General features: G+C 47.5%; 1 protein-coding gene across 3 annotated transcripts in view; it reads right to left on the reverse strand.

Annotated features, from left to right (window-relative positions):
* Positions 1-21162, reverse strand: part of CYFIP2 (cytoplasmic FMR1 interacting protein 2) — a 110234-nt gene extending 89072 nt beyond the window's left edge. The window contains exons 1-5 of one of the 3 annotated variants that reach the window (XM_072953913.1): positions 21032-21162; positions 8504-8643; positions 6664-6753; positions 1749-1826; positions 216-317 (exon numbers count right to left, since the gene is read on the reverse strand). In XM_072953913.1, coding sequence (XP_072810014.1) covers positions 216-317; positions 1749-1826; positions 6664-6753; positions 8504-8620 — 387 coding nt within the window. In that variant the 5' untranslated portion in view covers positions 8621-8643; positions 21032-21162. Of the gene's footprint in view, positions 1-215; positions 318-1748; positions 1827-6663; positions 6754-8503; positions 8644-20518; positions 20541-20627; positions 20918-21031 lie in introns of those variants that run through there. The other 2 variants (XM_006211887.4, XM_072953918.1) reach the window with 2 other exon arrangements.
* Between the last annotated feature and the right edge of the window lie 2471 nt (positions 21163-23633).

The raw sequence follows: 23633 nt of genomic DNA on the forward strand, positions 1-23633 counted from the left end.
CTCTCACCCTACCCAGACACACTGGTCTGCTGACTAGGATGTAAATTACATGGAGGGAGGGGGCTTGGCTGTCTTGCTCACCTAGGGGTGGGTTAGGGCACTAGAAAGTATTGGCCAACGAATAAATAACATGGCACAAAAATCCAGACCCCAGTGTCTAGAAGCGTGGGGGCCGTCTCAAGTCTCCTGGTCCAGAGCCACCCGGATCCCCTCACCTGAAAGTACATGAACTTCATGAGCTTGGTGACCTCTGGCTCCAGCACCTCCACCGTCTTCTCATAGATCTCCACTCGGTTGGGCTGCTCGTTGCATTTCACCTGTGGGGAGACGGGGGTTTCACACACCCTGGTTCACTCAGGCAGTCCTGGTTCACACCTGCTGTCTTATTAATAGGGCCCTTTTTCACTGTCAAATCTACCTCATTGAGGATGATAAATGGCACAGTTACCCAGTGAGAGGGAGGCCATGGTAGCCCTGTTTGATGGCTCTGACAGGGGCAGATCTGCTCCCCAGACACTGGCTGCGGGAAAGAAACCAGCTGGTCCCGAGAGCAGAACCTGCTTCCCCTTCAGTCTGCTCTGTGCCTGGACTGTAAGCCGCACACACGGCCACGCTGATCTCCTTCCCTCCGCCTTCTCCGACTCCTTACCCCAGAGGAACCTGCCGGATTCTGAGCAGAGAAAAACGTCCTGTCCAATGGGGGCAGAACCCCCTGGCCATACTCGGCCCCATCAGGAAGCCCATTTTCCCTGCCCAGGGGTTTGCAGCATACCGGCATCGCGTGGCAGGTGTTTGCACAACATGCACACCCAAGGCTGCTAACATGTCACCAAAACTGGAGAGTGAGCAAAGGGTAAGCACAGGGACGTTCTTCACACTTAGAAATTCTTAAAACGGTAGCAACACACGAAGTAACCACCAGTCGGTGATTAAATGGATCAACCATGCTGCATTCACATACTATCGTTACAGAACTTTTAGTGGGGATGAGACAGATGTGTGGCCTGACAAGGAAAGGTTGCTAACCTAAAGTGACTGGTGAAAACGGCTGCGGGACAGGAAGGGTAATTTAATCCCACGTGTGTTCAACGAAACACAAAACAGTGTATTTGTGTGACCATACACATACAGGCACAATCTGAAAAGGTGCAAACCAAGCTGTTAATAAGTAGTTACCCGGGGGCTAGGAGTGGGAGGAAGCGAGAGAAATGGTTTCTGTTTTTACACCCATGCCTTGTTGATTTGGTTCCAGTGGGACCCATGACTAATATGACAATGGTAAAAATAACACCTGTATGTGTTGGCATGAAAAGAAGCCAGTAATAAAGTGTAAAAAAACCAACTAGCAGAACCATATAAATAAGAAACAACACAGTTTTTAAAATGATAATAATTTACAAAGCAATAACCACAGGAATATTCACGATGTCTGAGGACAGAGATCCAGGTGAAGGCGCAGCCAAGTGTCCACAGTGACCATACTTTGGAGGGAGGTTGGTTTGGGTGGCTGGGGGAGGATTTTACTTTATACCTTTCTGCAGTGGTTTGGGTGTGTCATATGGTTAGCATATGCTGCTTTCAAAAATAAAATGATACTGAGGTTTTTTTTTAAGTTGGCATCCATTTTACAGGAAGCTCTCCGAATGTGCTCTGTGCACCCCTGGGGATAAGAGGCCCTGCTTTACTCCCGGCCACCTGGAGAGGCTCAGCAATCCGGGCAGGAGAGCCACCGGCAAGGACTGTCTCACCTGGGGGATGGCTCGGGAACAGCTGCGCCAGGTGTACAGCATGACCGCGTACTCGTGCCCTTCCTCCAGCATTTCGTTCTGCAAAGAGAAACGTGCTCAGCAAGGAGAAACCGCTCCGGTGCCACACGAGATTTCTCAACAGTGCCCCACCCCCTAAATCCTCACAGTGCGGTCCGCAGACTCCCAGCAACGGCATCACCTTGGGGGGCTTATTGGAAATAAGGGGCCTATGGAATCTGAACCTGCATTTCAATAAAATTCCCAGGTGACTCACACTCCGAGGTGCACAGTGAGAAGCTCTGGCCTAAATTATCCTCATCAGGCACCCCAGGGCTCTCCGAGCAGGGCACATTTTCCAAAGACAGATGGCCCCCTTAGAAAGGAGGAGGCAGACCTATTAGTTCCAGCAGCAAAAGTTGTCCCAGATATACACTAAGCAAGAAGGTAAGCAAATAGCAAAACAGTTTATAACAGCAGATAGGTTACAAAAACGAAGAGTGATAATTGCGAAAGTGTATTGAAAAATATATCGGTGGGACTGCACCAAAACTATGAAGAGCGAGTTCTCTGTGGTGCTGGATAAACAGGGGCTTCCACTTTTCATGTCATATCATGCTATACTGTTTGCACTTTTCTAAGAGCCCATGTTACTATTTCCTAAGTGGGAAGATGATTCAGCTTAATTTTAAAAAATAATACAGAGCAGATGGCAAAGCCAACAACAGTGTGAAACATGAAGCTGCTGACTCACCTCACGTAGCAAGCGCTCCTGTGGAAAGAGCCTGAAAGGCAGGGTCCAGCTACCTGGGCTGAAACCCAGCCTCGTCACTTCTCAGCCCTTTGGCCTTCAGGAAATCACTTAACTGAAAATCCTCCATTTAGTCATCTGTCTAATGACGGTGACAATAACAACCTCAGAGACTTTTATGAAAATTAAATGGAACAAACACACACACATACACACACACACACACTGGGTAATCTGTAAAGGGGGTTAAGAGTGCTACTACGTCTGGTAGTTCCTCAAAAAGTTGAACACTGAGTTACCGTATGACCCAGCAATGCCACTCTGTGGTATAGAACCAAGAGAAATGAAAACACATGTCCATACAGAGACTTCCACACTTGTTCATAGCAGAATTATTCTAACAGTCAAAAAGTGGAAATTCACCAAAAGTTCCATCAACAGAAGAACCTCTCAAAAAATAAAGAGTATTACTAGATCTTCTCTTTTGTAAATGTCTGTATCAGCACAAAAGTGGGCCTTTACCAACTTACTTTTTATTCCACGTCTCTATTTCATGATATCTTCCTAGCATAAGATCAGGTTTAATGTAGAGTTTCATTACTTTTTATAGCTTTGTTTTCAACAGCAAAGTCACTGACGAGTCACACATTCAGTTCTCAATTTAGAGCACTTTTTAAATCAGTAACATGTTGTCCTCGAGACCAGAGAGAACTAAGAGCAAGCCACGGGCAGGTGTGAACATTCCGAATCATTCATCCAGTAAGCATTTCACCGAGCACTCACGGATCCCAGGCTGCTGCTATGTGCTGGGAACAGGTCAGTGAGCAAGAATGATGTGGACTCTGCCCCGTGGACAGTTCAGGGGACCATCAGTCAGATGTGCTGTATAATTATGCCTGGAATCTAGAGATCAGGATGGTGGGATGAGTCCTGGGCAGGGCCTCAGGAGACTTGAGTTCTGGCCCTGGCTCTGCTCAGACCCACCTTTTACCTGGAAAATATCATGGTTCTCTCATTTGGAGACAAAGATTTGGCCTAAATCCCTGGTTCTCAGCCCCGGCTGCCCATTAGTCACCTGGGGAACTTTGAAAATGCCTCATGCTCAGGCTGGACATGAAATCATTATCCCTGGGGGAGGGACCCAGGCACTGGTGGGTTTTTTAATGCTTTCCAGGTGATTCCAATGAGCAGCCCAGGTTGACAGCTGCAGGACTAAGGCTCTCTCAGGTCCTTTACATCTGAAGATTCTCTAAGTCCATGATTTAAACTCAATGTGAGTTCAGTTCAAATTTCAGATGGTGACAGGCTGTACCTCTCAGCACTGACTTTGGACACTCGGCCCCAATCTCACCTCCAGCAAAGAACCCTTGACTGTTCCACGTAGCTGGTCAATTACATGGTTTGCACACTTTCTCCTCCTCCTCTTTTCTCTCGCTATCCTGCCCTTTGAGAGACTCACCTTGCCCAAGTTTGGGGCAGGAGAAACACAAGATGAACATCTAATGAAGCCACTTGCTGCCGATAAGCTACTCTAGAAAAAGATTTCACAAGGTACGAGGTGGAGATTGTTGAAAAAGTGAGGTTTTGGCATTATCCATGAATGTCAACAATACACCCTATTTTTGACCCTGCCCAAAACCACTATCCCTGTGTTGGCAGAATAATGACCCCACAAAGATGTCCACATCCTACTCCCTAGAATCTGTGAAAGCAATACCTCACATGGCGCAAGGGACTTTGCAGATGTAATTAAGTTAGAGACTTTGGGATGGGGAGGTTATCGTGGATTATCTCGTGCACCCAATGTAATGGCAAGGGTCTTAATACATTAAAGAGGGACGTGAGAGAGTCAGAGCAGGAGATGAGGGATAAACCAGAGACTGGAGTGGTGTGACTGCTGGCTGGAAGAGGGCTGGGCCTCTGGGAGCTGGAAAAAAAGGAAACAGACTCCCTGGGAATCCATTTTGTTCCCGCTCCCCCCTGCTCTGATCCCCAGCTGGCTGTTCAGCCAGGGGGAGCTGACCTCCAGTGTTTCTCACAGCCACACCCGCTCAGCCAGGCCTCCAGTGTGGATACTTCAGTGATCTCAAATGATTTATTTACCTCATTCACGCCTCCTTACAACTCCTTCTGCACATAATTGACGAATGAACTTTCTCCCCAGGCACAGCTCTGTTCACATTTCTCCCATCAATGAAGAATTCCCATTTTGATTAAGTGAATTAAAGCTGCCTGCTATGGGCTGACTTGTGTCCCCCCAAATTTATATGTTGAAATCCTAACCCTAGTACCTCGCAAGGTGATTATATTTGGAGTCGGGGCTTTTACAGAGGTGATTAAGTTAAAGTCAGGCCATAAAGGTGGATCCTAATCCAATCTAACTCAATTTGGACACACAGGGAGACAGCACACACGTGTGTGCACAGAGAAGAGACCCATGAGAATACAGCTGGATGGCGGCTGTCTGCAAGCCGCGGAAAGGCCTCAGGGGAAAGCAATCTTGCTGACACCTGGATCTTGGATTTTTCATCTCCAGAATGGGAAAAAATATATTTGCTGTTTAAGCCACCCAGTTTGTGGTATTCGTTACGGCAGCTCTATCAAACCAATGCATCCTCTATGCACTGACCCTTACCTAGTTTTTCATGAATACCCCAGGGAATTTCCCTAATGTACTTTACGTCCCAAGCCCAGGGAGTCTCTGAAAATGCTGGCCTCTGGGCCTTTGGTCATGCTGCTTCCACCAGCTGGTGTGCCCTCCCCATCTCATCTTTGACAGATGAAATTCTAAGTGTGAGGGAAAGCAGGGGTCACAGAAAAGAGATCAGGGCTGGGAACTGGAAGCCCTGGATTCTGGGTTCAAACCTGTGCTTTACTAATTGTGGGCTCATGAGCAACCTGCTCATTAACTTCTCCAGGTCTCAGTTTTCTCATCCCTAAAATAGGTATAATGATCTCTTTCTAAGTCACAGGGCTGTCATAAGGTTCCGATACTATGATGTATGAGAATACCTTGTATTGTTTAACCCCATATATATACGATTATGATGTGTGTGTATGTAATATACAAGGCTGTACTCCAAAGCCACTTCTCTCATCAAGCTTTCTCTGACCTTCTCAAGACCCCTCAAAACCTTTGAACTTTTACCACATCTTTTACCTTTAACTTTGTATATTTTTATCTGTCAGCAAAGAGACATCCAGAGTGCAGGTTTTGTAGTCAAACAGACCTGGGTTTAGTTTTGTCATTTGTCAGTGGCAGAACCCTGAGTAAGTTACTCAACTTTTCTGGACTTCTGTTTTCCCCATCCATAAAATGGGTACTGCAACAGAACCTAGTTCACAGGGTTGAGGTGAGGAGTAACTAGGACAATGCATTTAAAATATCTACACAGAAAGTGGTCCATAAACAGCAGGCTTGTCTCATTCCCACTTGACTCACTGAGAACCAAGCCCCCTGTTTGTCCCTGCATACCTCCCTCTCTGGCGTTCAGCACGGCCTCTGCAGGGACCAGGTACATAATACTTATTGAACGAACGGGCAGGGTCTGGTGAGACAAGACTCAAGAATATCATTGATACAGTGAGAAAGGTCCGCTGAGCCACAGGCAGAGCCTGTGAACGAGAATCCTGGGACTCTTCGAATTTCAATGATGCGTGAGGATGCAATCGATGACAGCCCAAGGGGGAAGGGGACCCTCAGAGATGGGTCAGACACAGACTCGTCAGACAACTGGCCCCGACTTGTGAATGATTTAGGCCGCCAGCTTCCTCCAGTCAGTGAGGTGTTACTCCAAACCTTTCCTGAGAAATTTTGTTTCGGTCAAGAGCCAGAACTCCACACAGTCAGTAATCTATGAAGTATAAGACAAGGCAGGATCCAATCACCTGTTAGCCCTAAAGCTAGAGAAACTCAGGGAAGGGAACTGGGGATACAGTTGGCCCCAAAGGTGAGGAGGATGTGCAAGGCTGGGAGACACGGGAACAGTGTGCCACTAGGCACTGGGTGGGGTGACGGGGCAGGAGAATGGGCTCACAGAGAGGGGTCTGACTGAGGCAGGGAGTTCTCGGAACAGCTGAGCTGATGCGCCTGGTGAGAGAAGCTGCCCGCAGGCCCGCCCACGCCGGCAGGGGGCGTGTCTGTCCCCGAGGGTCACAGAGACTTACCATGCTGGAGTGGACCGTGGCCTGCTCAATGTACCTCGCGATGCCTGTGACAAACGCATTCCTGTCCTCGAAGTTTGTGTCAAAGTTAGCCTGCAGGAATCAGAGGACAGGAATGTTCGGCGGTTGCAAAGCAGGTCCATGGTGGCTGGATGTCCAGGGAATCAACTGCTGCCAACAAATGCCCGAGTCCCCAGTGGGAGCCCACCTCCACATCACCCTCGCATCCTCCCCAAGAAATCCCACCCTGAGTCCCACTGGGCCGGAGCCAGCTAGACAGGGCCGCACCTGCTTCCCAGCCAGTCAGGTTCACCCAGCGAGCCTTGGAAGCAAGGGTTTAAACCGTACTAACCTAAGCAGCTGTTAAAAGCGGAGATGGGGTTTTTTAGAAAGAAGCAGATTCATGGATGCAGAGAACAAACTAATGGTTACGGGGTGGGGGCGCAATTTAGGGGAGGGGAGTGGGAAGTACAAATTACTGGGTGTCAGTTGGGCTCAAGGACATACTGTACAACACGGGGAATGCAGCCAATGTTTTGTAATAACTTAATGGAAAGTTACCTTTAAAAATTGTATAAAAATGTTATTAAAATTTTGAAGAGGTGCACTGCTTTCATCTGGCAGTTGCAAAAATACTCACCTGAAGGTGCAGATACATCTGTATAAGGATAATAACTGCAGCATTTTTTTTTTTTGGTAATACAAAAATTGGAAACCATCCAAATATCCATTAACAGCGAAAGGCTAAATCAGTAACAGTATAGCCATTCAATGGACTTATATGTATAATGCGGTGGTTAAAAAAAATGTGGTTGCATTGAAGTGCTGTCAGGAAAATACCCGTAATTTTAAGTTAAAAAAGTCAAATCATAGAGCAACATAATATAATGTCATTCTCTTTTGGTAAAAAAAATTGTATACATATGTATATATGGGAAAAGGGTGTGTGTGTATATTTGTATATATAAATACAGACATAGTCACAGGGAAACTTTTATTTGCTATACTTTGCTTGTAATAAAAAAGATATTTACACAATTAAAATTTCAATCTGAAAAAAAATTTAATCTGGGTTAGAAAATGTGAATAAACCAAGTTTATGAATTGAACCTTCAGGCATATGCTTAGTAAATCTAGCCACTGAATGAAATTAAAAACACATTATGCATTTATATCTAGTCTCATTTAGCAGTCCAAGAATGTTCCAAAGGTCAAATACAGCTAAAAATTTCAAATTAACTTATTCTTTATAAATGGAGTGTACTCGCTCAGCACACCCCGACAAGGGGCATTTCCAAGGCCGCCTCCAGCTGCACAGACGTCCTTCCCGCAACACCCGGGTCAGATGAGGGTTTTGAGCAATCTGATCACGGTTTATCACAAGCTTGCCTCTCTACAGCAAAAGCAAACAACTGTGACCGGCTTCCCTGAGCCATTATCAGCTGCGGGGAGCTGAAGATCTCTTCTCACATACATGAAGGAAAAGTAATTACCCAGGCAGGCTCTAGGGGTTTCTAAATTGCGATATTTAATTCATGAGGTCAGAGCTGCCAAAACCTTGGTTGGTGCCACAGCGAGAACAGCCGGGAAGGTATCTGGGGTCAGAACAGATCAACAAGCCTTCCCCAGGGACGAGAAACAGCCCTGGTATAACGTTTACCAGCTAATCTATTTCTTGCACTCAGCTCCACCAGTGCGCAAGGGGCTCCATCAGCTCATGGCCTTTCGCCTTCAGGATGCAGATATTCCTTTTCCCTCTGCTTCAGGGCAAACCCCTTCAAGGGATCCCCAGAGTTCCTGACCCCCACCCGCTTGCCGGCCCTGGTGCTGTGGGAGGACTTACCTGGTACATGATGGAGGAAGGGGGCGGCTCGATGCATGGCTGCTGGTCAGGGAGGGGCAGCTCTTCCAGCAGGTCCACGTTGGACAGGGCATCTTCCAGGGTGACGTGGGTGGTCATGGCTGCAGTTTCTGTTGTCCACACTGAGGGGAAGGAAGAGAAGGAAACGGAGCGTTTCAGGGGCCTCCACTCATTTCTCCCAGTCTCACCCTGTCCAGGCTTCTTCCGGAGAACCCAGGGAATTAACATGCATTGAGAACACTCCCACTTGCTACTCCTTCACATGGTGCCCTCAACCTACACCTGATGTCTGACGATCTCTTTACAGTTTACAAGGTACTTTTTTATATCTATTGTCTCGACCGAGCCTCATCACAACCCTCTGATGGCAGGTGGTACCATATCCACATAACTGATGGAAAAACAAGGCTCAGAGAAGTTATAGGATGTCCATGCAACCACAGTGACCAGGAGCAAAGAACCTCAAATAATGCCGGATGCTAGGACATGGGCCATAGTCTGCCTTTAGCTGCTATTCACGAGGACACTTATCAGTTCCACTTTCAAATTACTGCACAGCACAAATATCTGTGATCGAGAGAGCCAAAGATTATTAACCTGAAACCAGAGCTTGAAATTAAGCTGGAAGTAAGAGAATTCAGACTCCAGCAAACTTAACCTTACTTGCAAAAACGTCAGGGCCATTGTCTTCCTTGATCTGGAAGTATGGTATGTTTTGTGAGCCACAACAAACAAATCAGCCCTAATTGGACGGTTCTGTGTTTCAGATGCTGGCAGAGTGCAGAGGCTTCAAAGAGAACTTTGCCAGGCAATGAGGATGAAGAGGTTCTAAACAGCAGTTACCTAACTCGAGCTAATCACTGTTTTAAGAACTCAGCACCCAGCAAACAGAATACTCATTTTTTTTAAAGCATATGTGAAACATTACTTTAAAAGTGATCATGATTCAGGGTTCTCACAGTTCCCCCAAATAGGACCTCCTAGAAATCACATTCACTAAGTATGGTGCATTAAAATTAGAAATCAATCATCTAAATTACAGCAAAGGAGAAACCCCATACCTATGAAAATTTGTAAAAACATGCTTCCATGTTATTCACAAAGAGAAATTCAAATAGAAATTATAAAATATTTAGAGCTGAAACATAGAGAGCATGAATAAATATTTTAATGCATTTAGCAGAAAATAAGAAAGCAGAATTAAATAAACTGAATTTCCCCCCAAAAAAATCTAAAAAAGGATAAAAATCAACCCAAAGAAATGAGTGTGCAGGGATGGCTAATTACAAAAGCAGAAATAAAGGCAGCAAAAAAATCAAGCAAAACAAGACATACGTCAAAAACCTGAGTTTTATAAAAAGATAAATAATAGTAATAACAAGCTAACCTTGTAGCACTTTTGAATAAGGGAACACAGAGATGGTTGCCTGTGCTCCTGAGAGCGTCCCTCACTGCCCCCCCCCCGCCCCCACACCACACCCCCAGCCCCAGGGACGTGTGAGGCCCGCTTCAGGGCTGGAGTTGCAGAGTGCCAGAGAATCTGCCTGGCTCATTAGGGAACGTGTCAGAGACCAGGGCAGAAAAGGACCAGCGGCAGGAGACTGGGCCCAGGCTGGGGAGGGCAGGCACAGCTCCCGGGCGCACCCCACGCAGGCAGCCCCAGTGTCTCCTTTAGGCCCTGCTGGGAGGGCAGAAGAGGCTGAGCTTCTGATGACCACTTCACACTTCACTGAGTTCTCAGCACACCTCCCCATCACGCGCTCAGGCAACAGTGAAGCCATGTCCAATGAGGGCACGGGGACCTCAGAGGTAACTTCCTCCTCTGCCCCTGCACGCCCTCACCGAGACAGTTTCGGGCCCTCTCCACACCTAGGCTTCTTCCTCTGCTCTCTTCTCTGCCCTGAATGCGAAGTGTGGCATTCAGCTCTACCGCAAAACCATCTGCCAGTCCACAGAGAAGACTGTCTTCTTTCTCACATTAATATTAAGTTTATTTTGCAGGAGGGGTTAGTGATCTTACAGGGCATACTGATCTACAAGCTCCAAAGCCCAAATGATCATCTTCATTAACTCAAATAATAATAAAGCTAACATTTTTTAGCCCTTACTCCACTATCTGAATCTTGTATCAACCCTACAAAGGTAGGTACTATGATTATTCCCATGTTACAGATGAGCAAACAGAAGCTCAGGATTTAGGTAATTTTACAAGGTCAAGTGCTGGCAAGTGGTGAAGCTAGGCTTGGAACCTAGGTTTGTCCTAAAAGAAAGGCCTACAAGCAACTATCTATCCATCTATGTCCAAGGGACCCAGGAGCCAACTTGAGGCAGCTTCCACTGGCCAAAGATGGGGCAATCCGAGCAACAATTAGTGCAACTCAAAGGACTTGAAACAAGATCACATATATTTAAATCCATGAGACCATAAAGACACTTAATAAAAACTTGGTTTCTATGCCTCTGTTACTGCTGGAGGATGCCTGTGAACCAACTTTTTATGCTGAAAATAATAAATAAAAGGAAAGAAGCAAATGTTTAATCTGTCTTCCCTATACAATCTGGACCACTGGAAAACTGAACTGTGGAAGAGAGGGATGTTTTTCTTTATAACAGTATTTTTCTCGCCCCCAGAATTAACGTAGCCCTATTTTCCAACCCCTAATGAACGTATGGATGTAGGCACTGATCACTGACTGCTGCTAACATCACTACAGGAGGACAATCTGACGTCACGTTCCTCCTGGTGGAAAAACACATCATCAACTTACGAAGAGTGCTGGACCCAACACAAAACACTTGAATCTAATCAAGCCTTTGATACCAACTGAGGGGAAATACAGAGGACAGACAGAACACAGTACAATACACCACAGCGAGGTAATCAGTAAACTACAACCTATGCGAAAGTCTGCTGGACAAGTGACTCAGTGTCTTTAACAAAGAAAGCGCAAGGTGGGGAAAAAGAGACGGAGGGGGAGCTATACATAAGAGACTTAGACCATCACATGTGTGTTTAGCTGGTTTGACTCTTAAGTCAAACAAATCACCACAAAAATTAAATTGCGACATTTATGAGAAACTAGGAACATTTCTCTGGCTAGTTACCAACATTGAGGAAACAGTTATTATTTTTAGATGTGACAATAATATTGAGGTTATGTTTTAAAAGAGTGCTTATCTTCTAGAAATACCTACTAAAAGATGGATCAAAGGCTACAGGGGTTTGCTTGCAAATAATACCAGAACAGGGAAGAGTGAGAAATTGGTGAAGCAAAATTAGCTCTGAATTAATGATTGTTAACGCTGTGTGATGCTCACACACAGGGATTTATGATATTTTTTTCTATCCAGTTTTAAATATGTTGGAAATTTTCTGTAAAAACCCCCAGCTCAGTGTAAAACACTCCTGGCTCTAATCGAACATCCCTTCCTTCATCTTTCCTTACTCCTACTTGCCATGATCTTTGCCCTCTCCTTTCTCCTGTAACCTGGGTTTCCTCTGGGCTTCACAGACTCCAAAATACTCATTTACCAGAATAACCCTTAAGATTTTCACCTTTAACATAATAATACCCACCCCCTGCACTTCACTTGAAGAGAATCAATACACAAACAGCCTACAGAGCCAGTAAATTAGGAGTCTTCATTTCCGTCATAAATACAGCTTCTCTAATGGATTTCTCTGTTTGTTTGTAGATCATTCATTGCCCACGGGAGAAGGAAATCAGACATTTTTAATCCAAGTGTTGGAAGTCACTGCCAACACCACATCAAATCAGAAAGAAAAAATATTCCGGAAATTAACAGAGGTATACATGAAAGCAAGTATTTCTCTCCCAGCCCAAGTGTTACATAATCTTCCAGAGAAGAATTCTTTATATTCAGTCTATCAACATGTGGCTAAATTGTGTTACTCTGGAAGAGAAGTTAATAAAATAGTTTAAAATTAACTGTGTTCTGGAAGCATTTGAGTATGGAGCATTCACGGCAAATTAGAATTCTTCTTCATAACAAACTTAAACTCAGTGGCCTGGTTTCACTGAGAGGTAATAACGCTGGGCTCCCAGGCAGCTGGCTTATGAGAAGGGCTGTAGGACTCCCGGGGTGGGGCTGAGATGGTTGCTAGACTCTGAGCAGGAAGGGGTGGGGGCCCACAAATGCAGGATGGGTGCAAGGAGAGCCTGGGAATGCAGGTTCTGACTCCCACATCCTAAACCCTGCTACTCTCTGAGCAAAAGATTTGTATTGTCATTTTCTGTCTCACTTTCAGAAGGAGAATGAAAAAAAAGCAAGAATTTTTACATAAGTGAAAAATCAGGCTAAGTATGGTGTGTAAGCTTGAGCTATGGGTTCAAATCTGTCATCTGCCACTTCCTGGCTATATAACCATGGGCATGCTACTTAACCTTTCTAAGATTCTGTTTCCTTAGCTGTAGAAGGGTGGTAAATAATAATAGTCCCTGCCCGCAGTGATTTATTCTGAGGATTATATAACATTACGGCACATGGCACGTTTAGCCCAAGAACAGAACAAGCACTTGGGAAATGTTAGCTAGTTGAATGGCCTCTTTTTAAGAGAGCAAATGGATGAATTAAACATTGCAACAATTCTCCTACAAAAAAAAGGAACACATTATAATTATATTCCCAAGAGAAGTGAAAATACATATCCACACAAAAACTTGTACATGAATGTTCATCATAGCATTATTTACAATAGGCAAAAAGTGGAAACAACTCAAATGTCCAACCACTGATGAGTGGATGGCTAAAATATGTTATATCCATACCATGGAATATTATTCAGCCACAAAAAAGGAATGGATTATGGATACATGCTACAATGTAAATGAACTTTGAAAATACTATGCTAAGTGAAAGAAGCATAATATGGTTTTTTAAGGAAATGTCCAGAATAGGCAGACCTATACAGATACACAAGAGATTAGTCATTGCCTAGACTTGGGGTAAAGATTAGGGGAAATAGATGGTGCGAGGTCTCTTTCTGAGTTGATAAAAACCTTATAAAATTAATCATGGTGATGGCTGTATAGCTCTGTGAATATATACTGCAAATCATTGAACTACTGGCTTTAAGTGGGTGAACTGTAGACTATTTGAACTCTATCTCAATAAAGCTGTTGCCAAAAACTGTCCGTATTTGTAGGACTACTTTGGGGGAACTTAAGGTGTTTATAACAGGAGCAGGAATGGTGTTTGGAGGGCTGGAGCAGGAGCCCGGAGAGCCCGGGGAGGAGGATGCTGCCTCTATGCTCAGAGACTGTGCTGAATGGAAATGCACACAGTAGGAAAAATAGAGCAGTGGACACAGTCACCCCACCCCGGGGAGCAGCCCCTAGACCACAGGGTGAGCGGACCACCGTGAGGCAGCGCCCGAACCAGGCCCCTCCCCTGCCCGTTTCTGTGGCACTGCCACCTGTCAGGGCCTGGGGCTGCCCCACCCAGGAAGGGAGACTCCTCAGACATAAAAATCTCCTAGGTGAGGTGATGGGCTTTGAGGTTTAGAATGAGGACAAGATTGGTCTCCTGCCTGCCACCTGAGCTCTTTCTACTATGAGGACAGTGAGGTCGAGAGATGAGAGGACTTGTGTAAGGTCACTTGGCTAGTTAGGGGCAGAGCTGGGCTAACACTGCAACTTCCTGGGACAACAAGGGGACCCGATACAATAGCTGATATGACAGCGCTGTAAAAGAAAAAGAGGAATATTAGACAGAAGGAAAGAAGCAGGGAGGGAGGGAGAGAGGAAGGAAGGAGGGAGGGAGGGAGGGAAGGAAGGAAGGAAGGAAGGAAGGAAGGAAGGAAGGAAGGAAGGATTCCAATTCTGCAATAAGACAAAAATCCATGTACGAAAGGAAATACAATCCAAGGACATTAGCTGGCTCTCTGGTGGTCATCATTTATACATCTTAATAATGCAGATGCTTTAAACATGATTTAGGTTAAAACAGAGCTCTTACTATATTGAGAGATGAGGGCAATTAGGGCAGGGAGGGGCTGGTGTCAAAAGCGAAATCGTCATCCATCGCAGCAGGAAGTGAAGAGACAACTCGTAGAACAGATAAATTAGGAAACAGCAGCACAGGCACATCATTCAGAGATTTGGAGACAGCTACTGGAGGAAAGTGCGAGTTGAAAGCAGCAGCCCCTGGGGGAGGTGGGCCCTGGGTGCTTGTTTTTCACTAGGAGTCTTTCAGTATTATTTGATTTCTTTTAAGCATGTGCGTGCATGGCTTTGAACCAAAATTTCAAATTTACTTGGAAAGATAACAACCCAAGGCTTCCTTGCTGGCAGCCAGATATCTGACCAGCCCACAGAACTGTCTCAGGCCGGCTTGGCTATGTAAGTCCCTCCCTGCGGGTCTCCTGGGACCAGAGGCCCAGGCACCTGCCGCTTCTCTCCACACAGGGGACCTGAGGTCACAGCAGAAAAGTCCAAGTCAGCCTCCACCTGGTCTCTGGAGAAGGCCTGCCCTCCTCCTTGTTTATGCAAAGAAGATCCCGGCAGGGCGAAAGGGCTTGCTGCCGCATCGGCCCTTTTACTCAGCTGCTTCCTGTGTTGCAGGGTTGAGGGGACCTTTCCGTTGACAGCCCAACCAGGCGGATCCTATCCTCTCAGGAGGGGAGGTCATGCCACCAAAGGCAGCTTGCTGATTAGCTGCCGCTGGGGCCTGTGACGGGGCACCCCAGGCCAGGCACCAACGTGACCTGCATCTGGGGAGAGAAGCTGCCTCTCAGAGGCACCTGCTAAAACTCAGAAAGGGAAGCCAGCACATCTGCTGTGGAAACAAAGAGCAAGACCTGAGTTGGGCCCCCAGCTCGGAGCACGCAAAACTCAGCTTCATGGATGTGAAGGTACAACTCGAATGTGGCTCAGTCTGAAGACTGACAGAGGCCCCCAAGCCACGCTCTCAGTCACTCTAGAAGGGCAGTTCCCCTGTCTGTAAAATATGAAAGTTGACCTGGTAGTAATTTTCAACCATGACGGCAACACCTCTGTTGTGAAGGGAACTTGTCCTAACAACCGATTAGTGAGGTTTGCAAATGAGGTGCTGTTTATGATGCGTGAGGGAGAGTTCAGAGTCCTTCCAGAGTATCAAGAGAATGTCCATCTCTTTTCTTGAGTGGGAGAAGATGGGGTAAAGTCGGGGAGGGGATTGGCTGCCGGAGGTGATGTGTTGAGTGTGTTGAGAGTGTTGAGATTGCCCATCAAATGTACTTACAAAAAACAAAAAAGCAAAACCAAAAGCAACAAGTTAGGAATCACTGAACTTGAGCCTCCCTCAGGGTCCTTCCAACTCAAAAAGCAAATGACTGTAACCATAGGTGGGACTCTCCACTGTGGCCAGGGAGCCCAAGGTGCCTTAAACCGGCCGATGCACATTCTTGCCTTGTGACTTTTCACAAACTCTCTCCACTCTCTCGTGGACAGTCCTCTCTCTTGCCTTCTTATATCCTACCCTTGACCACTGTCAAGTCCCAATTCAAGACAGGCCTCCTCCACGAAGGTCTGACCAACTGAACTCCACCACCACCTTCATTTCTTGGATTCCTATAGCACTCACAGTCTGGAGTCCATAATTTCCCACTTCATTATAAACTGCTTTATATTTTACTAATTCTTTGGATCACCAAAAATGGCAAGGATAGTCGTCTTTAGGGGGGAGGGGATTTGACCCGCAACCAGCACAGAACCGGCCACATCTTAGGCATTACTTGCTTAACTGACACTCCATGAGTGGTTTGTTGAATGCACAGGCTAGTGGCCAAAATTCAAGTCTTTTGGTTAAAAAAAAAAAACCAAACACAAAATTTAAAACATCACGGTCCCTTAAGGCACCATATCTAAGTCATCCTTATTACTACACAAATCAGAGATTATCTTTAGAAAATTCTTCTGCCATACAGTTTCCACCTCAAACCATAAAAAGCAGAACCTCACTTCTCTTTCCCACATGAAGGAAGAGCACACTCAGGAGGCTGACAGCTCACACCTAGTTTTGAATCTCGTCTCTCCACTCATCCCTTGCCACAATCGGTCTTAAGGCATCAGATTTCAAAAGCACAAACAGAAAGTCATTCTCAGGTATTCTTTCACTTAACACTGAATTAGTGAGTGTCTTCCACGAGGGTCAGGCCAGCAGATTCTCTCTGATCTCAGCTGGGCCTTTAGTCAAGTTAGACAATCCTCTCATTCATGCCCAGCTGATTTCTTATTCCACCCACAGAGGCAGCTGTTCCAAACCTTCAGACGTCTCGTGCACTTTCTGAACCAGCCCACCACCTTTAGTTTCTGCAGAGGACCTCATCTCCTGCCTTTTTTAGGAGACAGAGACCACACACCACGGATGGACTAAACATCCCTCCGTTCCATGAAGAGATGCCCGCCTGAGAATCGCTGCTCTCAGACGGCCCACGGATGATGCAGACACAAACCCAGAAGGCCTATTGATGAAGTCATCCCTAGGTCTTTCTCGGGCAGCTCTCCCGAGGGGCATGCTGACTTTCCTCTCTCCTTGCACCATTTCTGAGCTGCCCCAAGTCTATCAAAACGCCACTCAGCCAGAATGACATCTGCAAGAAATTCTGCGTGAACCCAAGCTCCGCCTTCTCAAAACAATTTCTTTCAAGAACCTGCACCCAATTTGTTTTCACCTTCGTTACCAGGGTCCAAGAAGTATGGCCTGAGTGGTAGCCCTCAATGGCACATCACACACATGAGCGGCCGTGGTGAGGGAGCCAGGATCAAAACTCTTTGCATCCTGGGAGGCATTCCACACCCACTGACCGAATTCTGAAGGGTCTTTGTACAGACAAGGGCAGCCACGGGCCTTGACAGAATCTATGAATCACAAAGTGCCTTTCAGTCTCCTTTCAGCTGGCTCCGTGGTACAGAGAGGCCACAGATTCGTCTTCTTAAATTGACACATGATATATAATGAATAAACTGTTCCTTTAGGAATGGAGGGCAGCCATCCAAAGGAGCCACACGTTCGGGAACTTCCTTCTCTTGTCCGTTTCCAGGGCCTTTTCTTCTCAGACGGGGTTACAGACATTATCTCACCCGCGGGCTCCTGTGTTACCTATAGGTAACAAGCGGGGCAGGTTGCTTTCAGTTCCCCGGTTCTCAAAGCCAGGGAGGTAGTGGCTGATGGCAAGGCACACAGCAAGTCAGGGATAAATCTTGCGTCCGAAGATCACTGTGCTGTTCTGTCTGCCCGGGCAGCAAAGCATGCCCTCAACATTTTTGAGTTGGATTGCAAAATGCTCCATGTATGTACACAGAGGAAGAGGTCCTTCCTGATCTGTGTGTGTTGAAATGTGAGAACTACCTCTGGGCTTCTGCTCAGCATACATACTCCCTCCCCTTCTCTGCCTACTCAAGTTATACCCGGCTTCCCTGTGCTCCTCCAGAGCACGTCCTCATTGACATCACGTCTTATCAAAGGCATCCTTTCTTCTGGTTACCTTTTACAGGTCAACCTGGGAAAAGCAAAATTCAAGAAGGCTCTGGAGGTAGAAGGACTGGTAAGAATTCTGGGTCGACTGCATGCATGAGCCACACTGTTAATGATTATGTAATTAAATTACACTATAACAACTGTAACAACATATATATAAATATAATAGTACGTATTATGTGCTAGACACTCTATGCAGCCCTTTGATGCATCCCTTGTTTCTTAAGAGCATCCAATGAAGGACCAGCTCCTTCCCCGCCACTGCGGGCCTGCCAGGTCACTGCCCAGAGGCATGCTCCACCTCCTTGCCCCACCTCCACTAATAACACAGGGTCCATCCTTAGATTTGGGCTTGTGCCTCAGAATAATAAGAGCAAAGGCCTTTTACAAAGGCTCCTATGAGGTGACTGATGTCTGGTTTCGTCAACTACAAGTGAATAATTAATACTTGCCAGGAAAGAAATAGACTCATTGTTATGGTGGCCACATGGAGGCTACCTACAAAAGGCGATTTTGTGCAGCTCTTGGTAGAACCCTGGGGCCAACAGCGGCCAAAAGAAACCTCTTTGAGAGGGTAGTCTGATCCTCAAACGTGGAGGCTGGAGCTCGGCACTGTTTTCCAGGAGTGCTGTTCCCAATGTTAATTAGCTTGTTGCCTATTCATCACCTAATTCGGCTTGCTGGTCAGTGACAGCAGTGGAGGCCCACCGAATGCCAGAGAGGGCACGATATATCAGGGGAGAAAGGAATTGTTCCTCCAGGACCCTTTTCCAGTTTTTAAATTCTTGTCTACCTCCTTCTCTGGCCCAGCCTTTGATTTGATTAGAGTTGAGTTAAACCTCTCCAGCCCTGCTGGATTTTATACCCCACTCTTGGGTCTTATGCCTAAAACAAGTTTTTTCTTTTCCATTTCCAGCAGGGACTGAACCAGGCAGGCTTGGGTGCCTATAGAACCAGTTAGAACCGGCCAGGAAATATAATAAAGAAGCTTAGTGAGCAGAGTGCTAATGCCCCCAGCCAGAGGCTCAGCCTGCAGGCCTCACCAGAGGAACTGGCTTTGTGAGAAACAACACACTCTTCTTGTGGCCTAGTAGCTGCCCTGGCAGACGGCAGCCAGAGCCAACAAGCACTTCTCTATAGGAAAGTTTCACCTCCTCCAAGTGGACACTGGGTGCTCAACAATGCCTTCTAGTGACTGTAACCCCTGACCAGTTACACACACACACACACACACACACACACACACACACACACATGCACGTGCACACACACACACTCCTATGGTATTTTTACCCTTAGGGCTAAAGCTACCCTCTCAGTAAGCAAACAGAGATGACAGCTGCTAGATGTAGTCATTTCAGCGAGCTGTTCCCCAAAATTGCTACCCAGCTGCCCACTCCCACTTTCAGCCCAATGCCTGAAATCACATCATTAGAGATGCCAAATATTTTTTGATTTAAAGCTTTGTTTCCAAAAGTTCATCAAAATGCCTCTGTTTCTTTTCTGGTCAAATGACTCCTCAGGCACCTGCTCTGCATCTAATGGGAAATTCTTTTGTATTTAGCTCTTGAGAATAAATGTGTTCACTGGTTCCTTTCTTGAAAACTATTTTGACACAGGAGAATGGTGGGTGGTGGTGGAGCACAGGGCACTGTATGGAAGTGGAGGTGGGAGGTCTCAGGGCCACAGAGGTCTAATGGTGGAGAAAACAACCTTCAAGGCCTTCACAATCCTGCCCAGGGATATGGACCCAGATTTTTGCCCTGCAACATCTGTGATCTCCATGGTGGCCAGCATGGCTTGCAACAAGGGCTGTGCCTAAAAGTAAGGTAAAACACCCTCTGCCCTCAAGGAGACAGAGGCAGGAGACAGAAAAGGGGAATGTGGAAATCAGCACTCTCCTGATTTGCCCCTCATGCCCGCAGGACTCCCTGACCATGCCATGAAGGCACAAGCTGGCAGGAAAAGATCCTTGTCCCCTTCCTGGCCTGGTTGTAAGGGGAGCTGATGGTCCATCAGCCTTTGGTGAGTCTTTCTGCTGTGCTGGGGAAACTAGGCGAGTAGAGGTCTAAGTCAGATTCCCTGGGCTAGTGAGGGCACCTGAGCCGCCCTAGTGTCCTTTTCTGCGAGGTTCTTCACACAGAGAACCATACTCCTGTCGGACCATGCTTCCCGCCCTAGCCCCACTGCCACACAGAGAGCACGCCCTTCTCTTCCTTTTCATATGGTGAAAAGGCGGGGGCGGGGGAGGGCGATGTCCTGCAAAGCAGAACCACCACATACAGGTAGACATCTTCCCGATTCTTCAGCGGCCATGAAGACCCAACCTTTTCTCCAGGAGTCAGCCCACTCATCCCCTTCCCACCCCCTTCCCCCCTCCCTCCCCGCCCTCAGACAGCCGGGAGAGAGAGCGATGCTAGGCCAGAAGGCTTCAAAGCGGGTCAGGCTTGCCTCCTCTCTCAGGCTTGCCCCCACCCCCAAACATCGCCGCTTTGACCCTCGCCCCACCCATCTCACGTTCACCGCAGGCAGCCGTGGGCCGGAGGAGGCTGCCGGAGGGCCCAGGCGGCTCTCGCTGGCCCTACGGGAGGTGATGGTGGCCGCAACGACAGAGGCTCTGCAGTACCTGGGCGCCAGGAGGTCGCCGCGGCCGGGCTCGCGGCCGCTACGGAGCTCGGGAGGAGCGCCGCTTTCTCCCGGGCGGGTCGCTCGCGTCCAGGCCGCGCACCTGCTGCTGCAGCCACCGCCGCGGCGCCCCAGTTCCGTCGTGGGCCGGCGCCTCCCCACCGGGGGTCCGCGCCCCGGGACCCAGGGTGCGCTGGAGCGGGTAGGGGGCCGTGCCGGGCCTGGGGCCCAACCTCCGGGGGCTTCCGGAGGCCCCAGGCCGCGCTAGCCCGGCCGCCACGCCGAGCGCCCCCCGCGGGCTAGGAGGAGGGGTGCCGGCGCCTCGCGCATCCTCACGGCCGCGTCGCCATCCCCAGCAGCATCCTGGTCCCCACGCCGGCCCCCAGGCCTGCGAGCGAAGCCTACCTGAGTGTGCCGCAGGTCTAGGGAAGCCGCCCGAAGCTTCGGCGGGGCCCCGCGCCGGGGCGCAGGATGCTCTGCGGGGCTCTGCTCCCCGGCTGCTGCGCTCGGCCCCGCCCCCGGCCCCGCCCCTCCAGCCGCCGCGGCTCCTCCTCCGCCCCGGGACCCCGCCCCTTCACCGCCCTGGCTGTCGCACAAAGAGCAGGAAATGGCTGCGGCCAGGGGCTCCGGGTGCTCCCCTCGACGCGGCCGACGCGGCCCGGACCTGCAGCCCCGGCTCCCGCCCCAGGAGAACCAGCCGCGCCGCTTAGGGAGCATTTGTCCACAAGCTCCCCAAGGCCCCCCAGGCCTGGGAACTACACCTGCAGCCGTGGGAGAATTGAAGCCTTGGGCTCCATTCGCATCTCACTGATCTCACATTATCTCCAAGTGCTCATTTATCTACTTAATGTTTGTCGAGCACCTATTTTGTTCCAAGCCCGGTGCCAGGAGCTGAGTATGCACTGGTGTACAAAAGACAGGGCTCCTGCCCTTTCCGAGCTCATCACCTACCAGGAGAGATGGGCATAAATTTACCTAGCAAACGTCCAGTTCCAGCTGGGAGACGTTCTGTGAAGGAGACGGACAGGGTGAAGTGATAGAAAATAAACCTGAGGGCTGGGGAGAGGGGGCTTCCAGCAATGGAGTCGGAGCCCAAATGCTGCTCCTCTGGTCAAGAATACCTTCTCGCCCTCCTTGTCACTTCCTTGAGGCCGAGCCCCTGAAGCTGCCATCTCTTAAGCAGGGACCTGCCTCAATTTCTTTCAAGGTGAATTAATTGCCTAGCGGACAAAAAGACAAATACATGGTGACAGGAAGTGTTTCCTGGCAAAGCCCGGGAAGGAACTGAGAGGGCAGGCATCTTTCTCTTCAAGACTTACCTGCTAGGTGGGGCTCTCGGAAGAAATGGTTTTCCCTTTGAGATGTGGCCCCGTGGGCCTTCAGACCTGGCTGAAGTCAGAAAGCACCAAATTCTCGCTTTGGGATCCCCGAGCAGGACCTTTCACCGCTCTGTTCCTGAGATGCCGCCATACTTAATGTGTGGAATAATTATTGCCTTTCATACTCCACAAGGTAAATAATTGAAAAGCATCTGAAATGTTTTAAAGTTAAGAGGGAAACATTTGCTGCAGGGGAAACTTTCTGAAATATTTCCAACGGGCTCACAAATTTATAGTTAATCACTTAGCTATTTCTATCAGGGACTATTTATAGAGGAGCCACATTACTCAACTCTCAGCAAAGAACTCGTGGAAGTCTTTGCCTTCAGTGATGTCATATCATTTCCCTCAGCATTCAGGATCCTTTGTGGTTTGATGTTACATCACTCATTCTAATTTAAATTGCTATTTCAGAAAGGATGACTTTTATATATATATACATATATATATATAGTGTGTGTGTGTGTGTATATATATATATATATATATACACATATATATACATATATATATATATACATATATATACATATATATATATATATATACATATACACACATTTCTGTCCCTAATATCATATGAGAAAGCTGTGGGGGTGTTTGTGGAGGACGGCTTTAAAAATGAAACTGAGGTTTCTTTCTTGGTTTTAATTTTTCATTTTCCACTGTGATCCTTGGGATTCGGGGTGTCAGTGATTACAAATATGTAACAAGAGGTAGGATTTTCATTCTAAACGGCATATTATTTTGAATGTTGCAGATTTCTGGAAGACATATTTCTCCCTGTGGTTCCTTCCCTGCCTTTTCACCTTGCAGGAGCACATTGCTTAAAAACCAAAGATGATTACATGTATATTTGATTAGATCTGAGGCAAAAATAATTCCCTGGCCCCTAATTCTATTTACTTGTAAGGGGAAGCAATATGGTCTTGTTGAAACCACTGTTTCAGAAATCCAGAGGCTTGCCTTTTGGTCCTGGTTTTGCAACCAAGGGATCTTAGATAAGTCACTTCACCTCTGTTTCTCCATCTATGCAATGAAGTAGGTTAGATATACTTTCAGGTCCCTCTGCAGGTGGAAAATTGCAAGAGTTAAAACAAAGGACCTGCCCCTGCCATGCTTAAAGCACTTCACTAGCTCCCCACTGCCCTCAAGATGGAGCCAAAATCCCCTCCCAGGGTCTCCGTGATCTGGTGTCTACCTCTCCAGCCTCTTCTGCTGTGAACAAGCTCAGTGTGCTTCAGCTGAAAGGAATCTTTTAGTTCTCCAAACGTGCTGTGTTATCACTTGAATGTGGCCTTTGCACAAGCTGAGCTTTTTGGCTTGGAATGATCTGTTCTCCTTTCCCTGCCCCATCTGAACTTTTCCCCCCACAATGCTGCCTAACTTACATTCATGCTTCTAGTATCCACTTAGCTGTCACTTTCTCCATGACCCCTCCATGTTTGGGTTAGGTTAGGGTCAGCTGTCCAGGCTCCCATAGCTCCCTGGGCTTCCTCCATCATACCACCTGTTACGCTATGTTGTAACAGTGCACGTACTTACCTGCATACCATCACTTGAGCATAAAATCTAAGAGAGCAGAGATATGTCTTGCTCCCCATTGCATCCTCAGATCTTAGTACATA

This window comes from Vicugna pacos, chromosome 3, assembly GCF_048564905.1.
Source record: "Vicugna pacos chromosome 3, VicPac4, whole genome shotgun sequence".
Classification (NCBI taxonomy): Eukaryota; Metazoa; Chordata; class Mammalia; order Artiodactyla; family Camelidae; genus Vicugna; species Vicugna pacos.